At 50.1% G+C, this 17,152-nt stretch overlaps 1 protein-coding gene across 5 annotated transcripts in view; it reads right to left on the bottom strand.

Annotated features, from left to right (window-relative positions):
* The window catches only part of CCM2 (CCM2 scaffold protein), a 52,605-nt gene that overhangs the window by 28,931 nt on the left and 6,522 nt on the right, over positions 1-17,152 (bottom strand). Inside the window, exons 1-2 of one of the 5 annotated variants that reach the window (XM_047763873.1) lie at positions 4,003-4,078; positions 3,487-3,606 (exon numbers count right to left, since the gene is read on the bottom strand). The exons of 2 other annotated variants lie outside the window; for them this stretch is intronic. In XM_047763873.1, the coding sequence (XP_047619829.1) occupies positions 3,487-3,585 (99 nt within the window). In that variant the 5' untranslated portion in view covers positions 3,586-3,606; positions 4,003-4,078. Of the gene's footprint in view, positions 1-3,486; positions 3,977-4,002; positions 4,079-17,152 lie in introns of those variants that run through there. 2 more of the 5 variants (XM_047763872.1, XM_047763871.1) reach the window with 2 other exon arrangements.

The raw sequence follows: 17,152 nt of genomic DNA on the forward strand, positions 1-17,152 counted from the left end.
ACCCATTCCTTGGCCTTGAATATACCAGGCACTACATGCTTTTTTCCTTTTTTCTAAATGTCCCAAATAAGTTAAGCTGGTGGGTGAGCCTTCCTAGAAAGTGGAATATTGAAACTATTATGTAAGGAAATGCACCCTAGCAACCCTGAGGCTTTCCTCTGCCACCTCACCCCATTTCAGTGCAGAACGGGGGTGGCTCCTCCACCCGATGACAGCAGACATGTGACACTGAGTGGCACATACCCTGCTCCCACTGCAGGAGCTGGAAGGCACACACAGCTGGGGGATGAAAGGGGGTGGCAGGCCCAGGCGCCCCAGCTTTTCCAGAAACACAATGAACAAGAGGGCACCTCAGGGTTTTAGAACTGATGCTGCTTTTAAACCTGAAAATGTGAAGGGCAGGAGTTCCCATTGTGGCTCAGAGGTAATGAACTGGACTAGGATGCATGAGGAGGCAGGTTCGATCGCTGGCCTCAGTGGGCTAAGGATCCGGCGTTGCCGTGAGCTGCGGTGTAGGTCGCAGACTCGGCTCAGATCTGGCATTGCTGTGGCTGTGGTGTAGGCCAGCGGCTACAGCTCCAATTAGACCCCTAGCCTGGGAACCTCCATATGCTGCGGGTGTGGCCCTAAAAAGACAAAAAAGAAAGAAAGAGAGGGAGGGAGGGAGGGAAGAAAGGTAAAGGGAAATTCTGGTTTATAAAAAATAAACTGAGAAACTAGACTATTGGGAGACACAGAATCAGGATTCCATTAAACAATCATGGATTCTTTAATTCCCTGTCAGTATGGAGCTTTAAAAAGTGGTTTTGGCCCAAATGATTGTTCACTCTTCATTCGATAAGCATTTTTACCCAGTGCTCACGTTCACCATCGCCAAAATGACCTTGTAATCTCTGACCCCCAAAGACACAAGGACTAGTTTAGCTCCTGGAAGAGCACAAGGCCAAGTGTGGTTTCTTTTGTGAAAGGAGCCCTGGCCCCAAGGCCACCTGGGTCCCTCTGTGCCTGAGTCTCTCGTGAAGAAACAGGGCCTGGGAGTTCCCACTGTGGCGCAATGGGACTGGCAGTGTCTCTGCAGCACCAGAACACAGGTTCAATCCCCAGCCCAGCACAGTGGGTTAAAGGATCTGGTGAGGCACAGGTCACAACCGTGCTCCCTGGCCAAAAACTCCATACGCCGCAGGGTGACCCAAAAAAAGGGGGCGGGGGGAGAAAGAAAGAAATGGACCTTTGAGTGTTGAAACAATCAGCCAACAGAGCTGGGAGGGAGTGCGGGGCTTCAGAGGCCCCATCTGGCATTGCTCAGACTTCTCACCGCAGCTCACAGCAATGCTGGGTCCTTAACCCACGGAGCGGGGCCAGGGATCGAACTTGAGTCCTCATGGATACTGACCGGGTTCGTTACCACTGAGCCACAACCCCTGCATTTCACATTTGAAACAACTTTCGAACTCGGAAACCTCAAACGTAGCTCTTAGTTACGTACACGCGCGCACACACACACACACACATGCACTAACACTGGTCCACTTAGCATCGTCCTAAAGGAAGGCCCAGGGGCCAGGCTGGCCTGGAGTATGGGAAGGGCTGACTTACAAGCTCACTTGGAGTGACCAGGCACCGAGTAACTGAATCTCCTAAACAAGCTCTCAGAGGTTAACGTGACCACCAGTGTCCGTCAGTTAATTAGTTATAAGAAATGCATGTTCTGGAGGAACCGGCACCACCACTCACGGGACTGTGCCCTCTACCTGGGGACCAAAGCGAAGGGTGACACATATCAATGCGAGCCACCTGTGCGACGCTCAGAGCAGCATGTCCTGGAGGAGGCCTGTGGCAGCGAAGGGAGCAAAGCCGCACTGGGCACCTTAAACGCCCCAGGGCAGGGTCCAGGCACTCTTAGTTTTAATCCTTTAAGGACGAGACTGCCTCTGAACCAAGACCTCAGGTGTGAGGTCGGGGGTCCCTAAGTCCAGCACTCAGCACACGTCTCATGGGTGGTTAGCATGCGCCCGTCACAGAGGCCGGAACCGAGGGGACCTCGTCCCCACCTCAGGGGTCCCTTCTGCTCTGGGAGACAGAGCTGCGTGCCTGGAGGGTGCCAGGCTCTGCGGGGCTGCGGGGTGACACCTCAGGGAGACACCAGAGCCAGAGCATGGGCCGGGTGGACGGCTCAGAGGCCTGTTTCCACAGCAAAAGCTGAAGCTACAGGGATTCTGTTCAGCTGGGCAAGTCAGAATGAAGTGTGTGTGTGTGTGTGTGTGTGTGTCCGCTTCCTTTAATGACAGCACCTTGACCCCATTATAACCGTGGAATAGAAATCAAGGTGAAACAAGAGATGTTCACGAGTGCAACAAAGCATTCTGCAGTTTACCAAAGTTTGCGTTTGCTCATAAATTATTAATCACTTCCATTATAGGTAATGCAGCCACAGACTCACACCTGCCCCAGGTCCACGAGGCACCCCAACCAATCCCCCCCTCTAAGTGCCACTGTTTAAATCTGCAGTGTAACATCGCCTATTTTAATTTCAATTGACTTCCAGCAGTTACGGAATGCAAGCCAAGAGTCGTTATCTTTTTTTTAAAGTTAAATGCTAAAAAAAAAAAAAAAAAAACATTGAAAATAAATACGGAAAAGAGCCTTTCTTCGGTGCTGAAGAGGCTGAAAGAACGAGCACGGCACAGCCAGCACCCCGGGACCTCCTACAGGGCCCAAGTTCCCCATCTTAGGAGCAGGCGTGAACCAGACCTCCGTCACTGCCGCCGTCTGCTCAGTGACACACGCAGCGCAGGACCCTCCGGGGGCGGCCAAGGCCACTCGGGCAGGGTTCTGTGCACAGCGCCCCCATCCGCCCGGGGCCGGCACAGATGAAACTCCAGGCTGTGGCTGCCCCCTTTCCTGACCTTTTCTTTTCCTTTTTTTGTTTTTTGGTGTGTGTGCGCGTGTCTTTTTAGGGCCACACCCACAGCATCTGGAAGTCCCCGGGCCAGAGGTCAAATCAGAGCCACAGCTGCCGGCCTACGTCACAGCCACAGCGATGCGGGGTCCGAGCTGTGTCTGCAACCTACAGCACAGCTCACGGCAACACCGGATCCTTAACCCACTGAGGAGGCCAGGGATCGAACCCCCGTCCTTGTGGATACTCGTCAGTTCTTAACCTGCTGAGCCACAACAGGAAGTCCCCCATCCGGGGTCCTGACTACAAATCCACACGGACACTGCTCTTCCCCAGCAGACATGACACCTGCAGCCCTTATGCCCTAAGTGAGGACGGATGAACCCAACAACCCACAAGCAGCTCCTCACCTTGCCCACCAGCCATCTGGAGCTGCCTGTTTTCAGACCCGGAAGCCGACAGGAACGCTCCGCTCCACCTTCCCAAAGCAAAGGTCAAGGACCCGGCCAACCTAGCTCACAAACACAGGCCTAAGGGGCCCGAAAGGTCATCCGAGGTGGCTCTTTCCAGGCTGCGTCAGCACCTACCTCGTTCTCCACGGAACACCCCGTCGGAAAGCCAGTGTGAGCAGGGATCTCTCGGGAGGAATCCTGGTTCCTCCCCCTCTGCCGAGAGCTACCGTGCATCCTTCTCTTTTCACTTCTGATCTTGTTGAAAAACAGAGTCAGATGTTAGCCCTCCCTCTGAAAAAAGCATGTGAATGAACAGGAAGACCAGAAACCACAGCTTCCTTCTGCACGCCCCAATGAAGCCGTCCGCAGTTTTTAAAAAGGTTGAAGGAGCAGGCGACACCCCGAGACTGCTGGCAAAATCCAAAGAGGCTGCGAGCGCAAACGGTAAGAGTTCTTTGGTGGCACCGCGAGTTGAGCATCGGGGTTGTCACTGCAGCGGCTCAGGTCACTGCTGTGGTGCAGGTTCGATCCCTGGCCAGGAAATTTCCATATGCTGCAAAGCACACCCCCCGCAAAAAGACCCAAAGTAAACCCACACATCTTCGCACTAAACCAGCCCATCTAACTAAACCAGCACGCCCCCCTTACTACCTCCAGCACGCAGAGCCCGTGGCCACCTGCACTTGCAGCCGATACCGTACAGTTGGCTCGAGGACATTGCTGCGGAAGTCTGGCCACGGTGCCCCTCCCAACGCCCAAGCGAGAACACAGCTGACTGAGGGCACTGCTGGGGCTCCCCCTCCTGACCGTGCGGCGTCACCTACGTGGCAGGACCTGCCAACATAGCTGTTTCAGGCTGGCTGCTGGCTGCCTCGGGGCACACAGTCCAGAGGCAGGCAGGGCACAGCTGCAGGACCTCTAGCCTGCAAAGGCCTCTACCTGCGTCCAGAACACCCGAGTTTGAGACACAACTCTGAAACTGAGTGTCCCTGAGCAAGCGCATTTTACCTTCTTCAGGGTCAAATCTGATCCTGAAAAGGAGAAGATGGGTTTGTTGACGGTGAAGGTCCATACTCTGGATATTCCACAACGGCTGCCAACAGGAGAGGCTAGTAATTAACTGTTGTGGTTAATGAGAGTGACCCATATACTCACAGCTCAAAACGAAACAAACAGGAGTTCCCGTCGTGGCTCAGGGGCTCGTGAACCCGACTAGCATCCGTGAGGACCTGGGTTCGATCCCTGGCTTTGCTCAGTGGGTTAAGGATCCGGTGTTGCTGTGAGCTGTGGTGTAGGTCACAAACACGGCTTGGATCCCACATTGCTGTGCCTGTGGTGTAGGCCAGCAGCTTCAGCTCTGATTAGATCCCTAGCCTAGAACCTCCATATGCCGCAGGTGCAGCCCTAAAAAAAAAAAAAAAAAGATTTCACTAATACTTGGTTTGTTAATATTAATATTAGATTTGATCAAATCAAAGTGCTAATTTTCACAACAGTTTTCTGCCCATAGAAAAAAAAGGGCTATTTCAGGAGTTCCCATTGTGGCTCAGCAGTAATGAACCCGACTTGAAGCCAGGAGGATGCATGTTTGATCCCTGGCCTTGCTCAGTGGGTTAAGGATTGGGTGTTGCCATGAGTCGTGGTGTAGGTCACAGAGGTGCCTTGGATCTGGCGTTGCTGTGGCTGTGGTGGAGGCCGGCAGCTGCAGCTCCAATTCAACCCCTAGCCTGGGAACCTCCATGTGCCGCAGGTGTGGCCCTAAAAAAAAAAAAAGGGCTATTTCAGTTCAATTTAAACTGTAACAAAGCTTAGTATTTCCTGGTTTCGAAAAGACTGGTTCAGAACAATAATTCCACGCGTCAACTCCTATTGCCTACGGCACAGGCGTAGAAAGTGCAGTGGGCCAGGAAAGCAGTGCTGTCCTAGGTCGGAGCAAACATCTGGATCGCCTCCCTTTATCTTTCACAGACCCGAGGCACTGTGTACACAGGCTGGCTCCACTCTCTCCCTCCTACAAGCCGCCCCTGCAGAGCAGGACCAGGTGGCCCTGAGGGCAAAGGGGGCCAGGAGTGAGACAGAGATTTCAGGATGCGGAGTGGCCCCCACACCTTATGGTGGTGATTGCAGGGCCTGAATCTTGCTGCCTGCTCCCCACCAGGTCCCCCTGCAGGTGACACACAGCTCTTTCTTAAAGACCGCAGCTGCCCCTCCTGGGGAAACAGACACAACCAAAGGAAACTGACCAGGTGCACACACAAGCCAACCAGCCCGGCTTTCACCCGTGGGCACCACAGGGAGTTCCCCTGTGGCACCTCAGGTTAAGGACCTGGCACTGTCACTGCAGTGGCTCGGGTCTGATCCCGGGCCCTGAGGAATTTCCATATGCCACAGGTAGAGCCAAAAATAAATAAATACATAAGAGCACCAGGGTCCACATGGAAGAGAAAGGCCAGTGAGCATGCATGAGCAAAGCCGAGAGCTGAGGGGAACTTAAATTCTAGAGCACTTAGAGGCGTTTGAGAACAGCATCCATGAATGCAGCTGAGACAGACAGCACAACTAAGAAAGGCACCTTAGAAATTACAAATATGATTGCCAAAATAAAGAGTTCAGGAGTTCCCTCGTGGCTCAGCAGGTTAGGGATCTGGCATTGTCGTTGCTGTGGCTCTGGCTATTGCTGTGCTGCGAGTTTGATCCCTGGCCAGGGAACTTCTGCATGCTTCCGGTATGGCCAAAAAGAGAAAAAAAAAAAAAAAACTGAAAGGATTTTTTTAAAATATCCAATTGGTGTTCAAATTTTCCACCAAGAGACTCACAAATTTTTTAAACAATTCATTCAAATCAAAATGCAAATAAGCTCGACAGAGCACTGAGCAGATACGATTTTTTTTTTTTTTTTGTATTTTTAGGGCTGCACCTGCAGCACATGGAGGTTGCCAGACTAGGGGTCAAATTGGAGCTGTAGCGGCCGGCCTACTCCACAGCAACGCGGGATCTGAGCCTTGTCTGCGACCTACACCACAGTTCACCACTATGCAAGATCCTTAACCCACTGAGCGAGGCCAGGGATCGAACCCACAACCTTATGGATGCTAGTCAGGTTCTCTAACCATTGAGCCATGACGGGAACTCCCTCTCTCTCTGGAGAGTGTTCTTCTCTCTTTTTTCTTGAAGTGCATTTGTTGCAGAGACGGGGCCGGTTGTCCTGTGGACTACCCGCCTTTCTGGCTCCTACAGGCTACATCACTGTGAGATCCTTTAAGATGCTTCTCAGCCCCTGTATTTCCTGTAGACCTGTGGTTGGATCTCGAGGCTTTATTTGAGGCAAGTGTGATGGTTTTTGCAAGAACGCCTCCACCGGGGCGGGGGGGGGGAGCACCTGCCACTGATGGCTACTGGCCCCTGCCTCTCATATTTGGATATGATTTTTTTTTTTTTGGCCACACCTATAGCATGTGGAAGTTCTCAGGGCCAGGGATCAAATCCAAGCTGCAGCCCCGTGACCTACCATAGCTGTGGCAACACTAGGGGCTGCCCTGGGGCCAGGGATCAAACCCAATCCTCCACATCAAATAAACTGCTGTAGAGACGTCAGACCTTCGCCCACTGTGCCACAGCAGGAACTCCTCGGATACACTATTCTTCAACAGTCTGACTCTGCCCTTCCTTCTTCATATATTAATGGAAACAGTTACATAAGGCTACATTCTCCTGCTTGACTACTTGGTCACCCCGAGGTACAGACCATTCAGAAAAGTCTAGCTAAATGCATCATCCTTAACCTTCGGTCATAGCTTTCAAAGTAACACTAGTTCCTTAGAGTGGCCCCAGGTAAACAAGCCATTAGCCATCATTTCATGGACGCTCCAATTGTTCCAACCCTGGCTGAGGGCTCTTCAGGCCTAGAATCGGCCACACCCCAAGGGGCACTGCAGCTTCCAGCGGTTCAGGCCCACCACCGCTCCCCCAGCATGCCCACTGCCTCAGCCTTCCTGGGCCTTTGCACCAGAGAGCGAGGAAACCAGCTTTTTGTGCTTGAGAGAAAACCCTCATGAGTTCAGAGGGATATTTCCAATTCAAATTTAGGAATACAAGGTTATCGATGACTGTCTTTGGTGTCATCTGCACCCACTCCTCCCAAGGTCAAAGCCGGTGTGTGATGTCACGGTAACTTCCCTTCCACTTTATCCTAAAACACATGCAACGGCTGCGAAATAACAATGCCAGTATTATTACTAATAAAATGATTATTGAAAACAGTTTGTTCCGTTTCTTTGTCGTTCTTCTTGGTCTTAGTTCGTCCCACTATGGGCCTGCAGTCAGATTGCTATGATGTAATTACTTGAACCCTTCTCTGTGGGATTATGTCTCTTGGTTTTGCCTTTTTTTTTCTTTTTTTTTTTTTTTTTTTGCTTTATGCTTTTTAGGGCTGCACCCACAGCATATGGAGGTTCCCAAGCTAGGGGGGTCAAGTCGGAGCTCCGGCTGCCTGCCTACACCACAGCCACAGCGACATGAGATCCAAGCCACATCTGGGACCTACGCCACAGCTCACAGCAATGCTGGATCCTTAACTCACTGAGCGAGGCCAGGGATCAACCCACAACCTCATGGTTCCTAGTCAGATTCGTTTCTGCTGTGCCAGGATGAGAACTCCTGTTTCTCATTTTTATGAATACTTTGCTTTCATTTCTTTCAATGTTTGGATTCAACTTGTAACACTGTAAAACATTACATGGTTCCAAATTCACAAGGCCATGCTGCGAGGGGACCCCCTTTCCTCTGGATGATAACCTAAGAATGGTCAGTGGTCAGACCACGCACAAGCAGGTCCTGGAGCCCACGCAGGGCTCCACGTGCCTCACACCCCACTGTGTGGCTGCATCACGGTTCAGTGAGCCTGCACCCTGGAGATGGAACATGGCCAACATGAACAGCTTGATGCACAAACTGCTGCGTATTTTTGCCAAGTGTCCTTGGAGGAGGTTTCTCGAAGAGGGAGGCCAGGTCGTGAGAGCACCTGAGTTCAGCCAGGCACTGTCCCTGTTACCCAGGTAGGGGCCATGCCAGCCGGCCGATCCAGCCTGACCAGCCTGGGGTTTCTGCTGGCCTGAGAGGTGAGAAAGGGCAGCTCTGGGCAGGCTTAATCTGCATCTCTCTTATTACACAGGAGTCTGAGGTGCCTTTTCTGTCACTTAAGAGCCACTTGTATTTCTTTTGCAGTGAACTCTCTTTCCACCTCCTGGTTTTTCCTCTCTGGTCCTCGGCCCCTGTTTTCCCTATGGTTAGAAGCACCTTACTTAATGGGATATCTATCTTTTGGGTTTGGTTTTGCTTTGGGCTGTGCCTGTGGTATGTGGAAGCTCCTGGGCCAGGGACTGAACCCAGGCCACAGCAGTAACCAGAGCTAGGGCAGCGAAGATGCCAGGGCCTTGGCCGGCTTGTGCAGTTAGCTCAACCCCACCCGCGAATCACGTCTCCCCACCGCGACGCAATGCCAGCTCGGCGCAGTCTCCCTGCGGCGTGGGGTCTGTGTCCGTATTTCCTCCTCTGTTCCTGCAGCTTCTCCCAGGACAATCCCAGAGTTTTTGGTTTCGTTCTGCTCAACTGTATCGAATGACCGTTGATTTACGAGGCTGTGTCAAGTTCCGCTGTGGAGCAGGGGGACTCAGGTACATATGGAGACCTTCCTTTTCACATTCTGTTCCACTAGGTCGGTCACGCGAGAGTGACTGTAGTTCCCTGCGCGCCACACAGGAGGCCCTTGGTGTTTAGCCACTCTCGGCGTAACAGTGCGCCCCTGCCCTCCCGAGCTCTTGGCAACCACTAACCTGTTCTCTAGGCCTGTGAGCCGATGCCTGCTTCGAGCTATGTTGTGGCATGTTTTGCATGCCACACGTATCAGCGGTATCACATGGCATTTGTCTTTGTCTAACCTTGCTTAATATGATCATCTCTGTTTGCATCCATGTTGCGGCAGGTGGCATAGTTTACTCTTTTTTATGGCTGGGAAATAGCTCATTGCCTATCTGTGCTGCATCTTTATCCATTCCCCTCTCATGAACAGTTAGGTTGCTTCATGCCTTGGCTATTGTGAACTGTGCTGTTATGAACACGGGGGTGCGTGTATCTTTTCAAATTAGTCTTGTCTGCGACCCTGCAGTTTTAATCAGGGGGTGACAGCACAACCCAATCTGGGCTGTTCCCTCATAATTCTTTTTTTTTTTTTGGTCTTTTGTCCTTTTAGGGCTGCACCCGTGGCATATGGAGGTTCCCAGGCTAGGGGTCCAATCAGAGCTGTAGCCACTGGCCTACACCACAGCCACAGCAATGCGGGATCTGAGCCACGTCTGTGACCTACACCACAGCTCACGGCAACGCCGGATCCTTAACTCACTGAGCGAGGCCAGGGATTGAACCTACAACCTCATGGTTCGGTTCCTAGTCAGATTCGTTAATCACTGAGCCACAAAGGGAACTCCCCCTCATCATTCTTTTTCAGAGGTTGTTCTTGCTTGTTCATAGCAAAAATGAGCTTCAAGTCACGTGGTCTAGTTCCATTTAAAGGATCACATTATAAATTAGCTCAAGGAGAATGGACACAGTCACAACGCCACCACCTCACCCAGACACACGGTGTCCTCCACGTCTTTTAAGTCCGTGTTTCTGTGTTTCGGGAGTTTCTCCCATAGAGATTTTGGACGTTTCTATGAATTTTAACCTTAAAGCATGTATCTGGAAAAGCATTAACAGGATCTTCTTTTTTTTTGGTGCCAGACCTGGGCTCGAACCAGGGACAGGATCTTCTGTTTTAAGCTGGAGCTCCAACAGGACGAAAGGAAAAGCCAAGCTGGCTGGAGGGGCTACAGAGCAATGGGGGGGGTGGGGAATGGCCATCAACGCAAGAGCCCAGCTTGGGATGGGGGAGCTGGGGGTCGGGTAAGCGGGGAGGAGGACGAGGTCCAGGAGTCTGGGCCCCGACACCCCACATATTCCTGGGAAACACGAGGACAGCTCCACTGCAGTTTTGACCAGTTCTCTCCCAACTGCATTCTCAAAAGGTGAGACCCACCCCAGAAGTGCCCACCGAGAGACAGAAAGTCCACCTCCACTTAGAGGCAAAACCCAGCCACTTCTGTAAACAGGCAGCTGCGCGGGGTCTGGACCCAGAGAAAGAAGTGAGGTCCATCCCCTTGACCGCACTGCCGACTCAAGCACAAGTTTCCAGACACACGGGAAAAGCTCTGGAAATAAGGGTTTCCCAGGCGGGTGTTTGGTACCCTGGAACATTCATGTTGTGGAATGTCTTCTTCCTTCCCAGCGTGTTCCAGGTTGATAAAAACAGCACTCATAGAACGTGCGGCAATAGGCTTTTCTACTTCTGGTAGTTATGACAAAAATACAGCTCTGGGGGAGTTCCCACTGCAGCTTAGCAATGATGAGCCCAACTAGTATCCATAAGGATGTGAGTTCAATCCCTGGCCTTGCTCAGTGGGTTAAGGATCCGGCATTGCCGTGAGCTGCGGTGTGGGTAAAAGATGCGTCTCGGATCCCGAGTTGCTGTGGGTTGCTGTGGCTGTGGTGGAGGCCGGCAGCAGCAGCTCCAATTCAACCCCTAGCCTGGGAACTTCCATATGTCACGGGTGCAGCCCTAAAAAAAAAAAAAAAAAAAAAAAAGCAAAAAAATTTTTAAAAAAATTTTTAATTAAAAAAAAGCAAAACAAAACAAACAAAAAAACCCAAACAGCTCTGGGAGGGAAACAAAGTTCACACACACAGAAGAATCGCCCCAGAAACACAGTCCACGTATGTCTCTTAAGAGACAACAGAGCCTTTGGAAGAGATCCTCCTAACAAGTTACCCTGACTCCTCAACCTACTGCAGGCTAAGTGACTCCACTCCCGATGTACCTGGAAGCCGCGCCCCATCGCCTACTTGCCTCTACACATGCCAGGCATAGCGACAGAAACCTGGGCTGCTCATCACATTTAACAAGAAATAATAATACGACACTAACTTACAGCAGCCTGTGGCAAGTTATGGATGCATATACTGTAATCCTTAAAGGAGACACGGCTGAAGAGCAGTTGGCAACAGAATGGAACACTAAAAATACGCAACCCAGGAGTTCCCCTCACGGCTCAGTGGTTAACAAAACTGACTAGGAACCATGAAGTTGCAGGTTCGATCCCTGGCCTTGCTCAGTAGGTTAAGGATCTGGCGTTGCCGTGAGCTGTGGTGTGGGTCACAGACATGGCTCGGATCTGGCATTGCTGTGACTGTGGTGTCAGCCAGCGGCTACCGCTCCAATTCGACCCCTAGCCTGGGAACCTCCACGTGCCGCGGGAGTGGCCCTAGAAAAGGCAAAAAGACAAAAATAAATAAATAAATAAATAAAAATACTCGACCCAAAATAGACAAAAAAGGAGAAACAAAGGAACAAAGGGCAAAGAAAAAGAGAAAACAAAGAGCAAAACGGTAGACAAACACAATCATAGCAATAATTACATTAAATATAAATGGCGGAATTAAAAGGAAGAAGGTGTCAGACAAAAAGCTATCACAACTGGAGTTCCTGCTAAGGCACAGTGGGTTAAGAATCCGCCCGCAGCAGCTCAGGTTGCTACAGAGGCATGGGTTCAATCCCTGGCTCAGTGCAATGGGTTAAAGACTCCAGCATTGCCACAGCTGCAGCATAGGTCAAAGCTGCCAACTCAGATTCAATCTCTGGCCCAGAACTTCCTATGCCATGGATGTGACCATAAAAAGAGGGAACAACAAAAACAAAAAGATACAACAGGGAGGTCCCTTCGTGGCTCAGCGGTGAACAAACCTGACTAGGATCCACGAGGATGCCGGTTCAATCCCTGGCCTTGTTCAGTGGGTTAAGGATCTGGTGTTGCCGTGAGCTGTGGTGTAGGTCGCAGATGCGGCTCAGACTATGTGTTGCTGTGGCTGTGGTGTAGGCCAGCAGCTGCAACTCAGATTAGACTCCTAGCCTGGGAACTTCCATGTGCCTTGGGTACAGCCCTAAAAAGCAAAAAAAGAAAAAAAGAAAAAAGAAAAACCACCATTGCTGTGGCTGGGGTGTAGGCTGGCAGCTACAGCTCTGATATGACCCCTGGCCTGGGAACCTCCATATGCCTCGGGTGTGGCCCTAAAAAGCAAAAAATAGAAAACAAACAACCCCACACTTTTTGTTTTTGTTTTGTCTTTTTGTCTTTTTAGGGCCACATTGGCGGCATATGCAGGTTCCCAGGCTAGGGGTCAAATTGGAGCTGTTGCTGCTGGCCTACACCCCATCCACAGCAACACCGGATCCAAGCCGCGTTTGTGACCTACACCACAGCTCACCGAAACTCCAGATCCTTAACCCACTGAGCAAGGCCAGGGATCAAACCCGAAAACTCATGGTTCCTAGGCAGATTCGTCTCCCCTGCATCACGACGGGAACTCCCCCACACAGTTTAAATACAAATCTACAGACATGCTGAAATACATGCCAAGCAAACATGCAGCGTCAGAGAGCTGGTGTGATGGGGTTCCCTGTGGCTACATTAATATCAGACAGAGTAGATTTCAAAACAAAGATTACTGCCAGACATAAAGATGGTCATTTCATAGTGCAAAAGAGCCATTTAAAGATACGATAATCCTGACTGTGTATGTACTTAAAACAGAGATTCGAAAATACACACAAGCAAAGCAGACAGAACTACAGGCAGAAACAAACAAAGCTAAAACAATAACTGGAGATTTTAACATCCCCCTGTCAATAACTGACAGAATTAGCAGGAAGTGTTTTTTGTTGTTGTTGTTGTTGTTGCTGCTGTTTTTTTGTCTTTTTGCCATTTCTAGGGCTGCTTCTCGCGGCATATGGAGGTTCCCAGGCCAGGGGTCAAATTGGAGCTGTAGCCATCAGCCTACGCAAGAGCCACAGCAACGCGGGATCCCAGCCGCATCTGCAACCTACACCACAGCTCACAGCAACGCCAGATCCTTAACCCACTGAGCAAGACCAGGGACCAAACTCGAAACCTCCTGGTTCCTAGTCAGATTCATTGACCACTGAGCCACGAAGGGAACTCCTGGAAGTGTTTTATACAATTAAAATACACGCACTGGGAACTATATCTAGTCACTTATGGTGGAGCATGATCATGTGAGAAAAAGAATGTATATATGTATGTGTGACTGGGTCACCCTGCTATACAGTAGAAAATGGACAGAACACTGTAAACCAACTATAATGGAAAAAATAGAAATCATTTAAAAAAATTTTTAAATACATAGTTCCCAGGGAACTATGCGGCGCAGTGGGTTAAGAATCCGACTGCAGCAGCTCAGGTTGCGGAGGAGATGCAAGTCCCATCCCCAGGCCTGCAGAGGGGGTTAAAGGATCTGGCTTTGCTGCAGCTGTGGTGCAGGTCACAGCTGCATCTCAGATTCAATCCCTGGCCTGGGAACTTCCATCCTCCATAGGTGCGGCCATAACAATAGTTTTTTTAAAAAATCTGTGTACACAGTTCCTATATAACTCAGCAATTGCATTATTAGGTATTCGGCCAAGAGGACTGACCACATATATGCACACGATCAGATGCTCACAGACGCTCGCAGCAACTCTCAGTAACACAAAACTAGAAAGAACCCCACCTGTCCGACAAGAGATGGATAAAAAAATGGTGGCGTGTACATTTAACAGAATACCACTTAGCAACAACTGATACCTGTAATGTTATGGACGAATCCCAGAAACATCATGCAGAGGAGCTTCCTTGTGCTGCAGCGGGTTAAGGATCTGGCACTGTCACTTCACTGGTTCAGGGTGCTGCCGTGGCACAGGTTCAACCCCTGGCCCGGGAACTTCCACAGGCCAAAAAAGTTCCATGGCCAAGAAACAAAAACACGGAGTTCCCGTCGTGGCGCAGTGGTTAACGAATCCGACTAGGAACCATGAGGTTGCGGGTTCGGTCCCTGCCCTTGCTCAGTGGGTTAACGATCTGGCGTTGCTGTGAGCTGTGGTGTAGGTCGCAGAGTGGCTCGGATCCCGCATTGCTGTGGCTCTGGACCCCTGGCCTGGGAACCTCCATATGCCGCAGGAGCAGCCCAAGAAATGGCAAAAAGAAAAAAAAGGAAAGAAACAAAAACACATTATGCTGAGTAAAGGGATCTTTGCCCACAAGAGTAAATGCATGTATACTGTATGAATCCAGTTGTATGAAGTTCTAGAGCAGATAAAACTAACCCAGACACTAATCTATAGAGGAAACACCGGGAAAGGGACTTGCTGAGAGGTATAAGGGAACTTTCTGATCGATGATAATAGCCTATTTCTTGGCAGGGTTTGGGTTACACAGGTGTATGCTTTTGTCAAAAATTAATTAATGTACATTTAAGGTGTGCATATTTCACCATATATGAATTTCATAGCAAAAGAAAACTGTAAACAAATAGTGCATTCTAGTTAATAATATGCCTGCTGAAGTGTCCAGATTAAAGCGAACACATGCCTGCAATTTACTTTAAAATACATCAGAAAAATAAAATGGGTTGGAGTTCCCGTCATGGCACAGTGGAAACGAATCCAACTAGGAACCATGAGGTTGCGGGTTCAATCCCTGGCCTCGCTCAGTGGGTTAAGGATCTGGCGTTGCCATGAGCTGTGGTGCAGGTCGAAGATGTGGCTCAAATCTGGGATTGCTGCAGCTGTGACACAGGCCAGTAGCTACAGCTCCGATTAGACCCCTAGCCTGGGAACCTCCATATGCCGTGGGTACAGCCCTAAAAAGACAAAAATAAATAAATAAATAAATCGTAAGAGCTATTTAGAGTGACACATCTATCAGCAATAATAAAACATTTAGGAGTTCCCTCATGGCTCAGCCGATTAAGGGTCTGGCTTGTCAGTGCTATGGCTCTGGTTGCTGCTATCGCTCGGGTTCAATTCCCGGCCCAGGAACTTCTGTATGCCATGGGTGAGGCCAAATAATAATAAATAATGATAATTTAAAAATATTTAGACACAATCAAATGCAGAACACCTCGTGACACGTGACAGGCAGGATAACGTACCTAACACGTAGATCTGTCTGAGGGATTGAATTAATAAAACTGTACTCAGAAAAAAAAAAAAAAAAACTGTACTCAGGCCACCACGTGAACTGCAAGGGAGTATATTCCAAACCACACCTGACTGTAGAGCTAATGGTAACAACACACAGAAGCATACTGATGGGGCGGGGAGAAACTGCATGTCATTTCAAACCACAGAGTAGATTTAAAAAAAAAAAAAAAGATTCAAGCTTCTCTCTTCTCAGAGTCAGAAGTAACAGCTTAGGCTTTCCTGAAGAACAGCAGTAATACAACAGACGGAGAATGACCACTTTTCTCGCGTTCAGAATCCTTTTTTTTTTTGCTTTTTTAGAGCCGCACCCATGGCATGTGGAGGTTCCCAGGCTAGGGGTCCAATCAGAGCTACAGCTGCCGGCCTCCACCACAGCCACAGCAACACCAGATGGGAGCCGCGTCCAAGACCTACCCCACAGCTCATGGCAACCCTGGATCCTTAACTCACTGAGCGAGGTCAGGGATCGAACCTGCAACCTCATGGTTCCTAGTCAGATTCATTTCTGCTGCGCCATGACTGGAACTCCTCACTTTCAGAATTCAACTATGCTTTTTACCTCCTGGGTTACAAGATCTACACCGCAGTTCACCGCCCTAAGCCTCAAACAAAAGCCCAAATTCCAACTTCCTGCTGCCCTCACTAAAGAGGATTATTCTCATTGCACCACACACGTCTAATACCCGCGATCAAACGCTCTAATTCTTAACACAATCCAGCAGGAAACTGCTACTACTGAGCTCCACTTAGGAGGAAAAACAGCAACATTTTTGGCACTGGCACAGAGCTAAGGAAAAAATCTACGAAACTGACAAAACCAAACCTAAACACCCTTGCAATGGAGTAACCATTACAGCGGAGCGCCAGGTCTGAAGAAGAGCCACCGTCCTTGGACTGAGGGGTAAGAGCAAGGGGAGCAGAGGAAAGCGTCCACAAAGGCCGTGGGTCAGGACAGTGACACGGAGGCTGTGCAAATGCGGCTCAGCCCAGAGGCCACGCGCTGGCGGTGAGCGTGCAGCACGCGGCCCCAGCAGAGCACGGGCACGTGGTCCTGCCCCTCGCCCCTCGGAGTAGCCTGTCCGTGTCTGGGGCAACAGTGGAGACCCATTCCTCAGAACCAGACTGAGCTCTAGTCCCACTGAGATGGTCCCGGCACAGGACCTTGTCACATCGGCCTGACATCTAGGGTCTGCTTCCAAATAACGTGCCATCCAAATGACGCTTTCCGGAGAAAAGAAAATCATGGACATGGAGAAGAAACTCGGAGGGGGAGGGACTGGGAATCTGGGGTTAAGAGATGCAAACTACTGCCTTTGGAGTGGATCAGCAGTGAGAGCCTGCCGTATAGCACTGGGAACTGCATCTAGTCCCTTATGACGGAGCATGATCATGTGAGAAAAAGAACGTATACAGGTACGTGTAACTGGGTCACCTTGCTGCACAGCAGAAAATTGACAGAACACTGTAAACCGGCTATAATGGGAAAAATAAAAATCATTATAAAAATTTAAAAAAAAATAATGTGCCATCTCTGTCTCTCTTAACAAAGCACCACAGAACAGGCAGCTAAGGATCCAGTGGTGTCACTGCAGCAGCCTAGGCGGCTGCTGTGGCATGGGTTCAATCCCCAACCCAGGAACTTCCACATATGACAGGCGCAGCCAAAAAACACAA

The sequence above is a fragment of the Phacochoerus africanus genome, chromosome 16 (assembly GCF_016906955.1).
Source record: "Phacochoerus africanus isolate WHEZ1 chromosome 16, ROS_Pafr_v1, whole genome shotgun sequence".
NCBI lineage: Eukaryota > Metazoa > Chordata > Mammalia > Artiodactyla > Suidae > Phacochoerus > Phacochoerus africanus.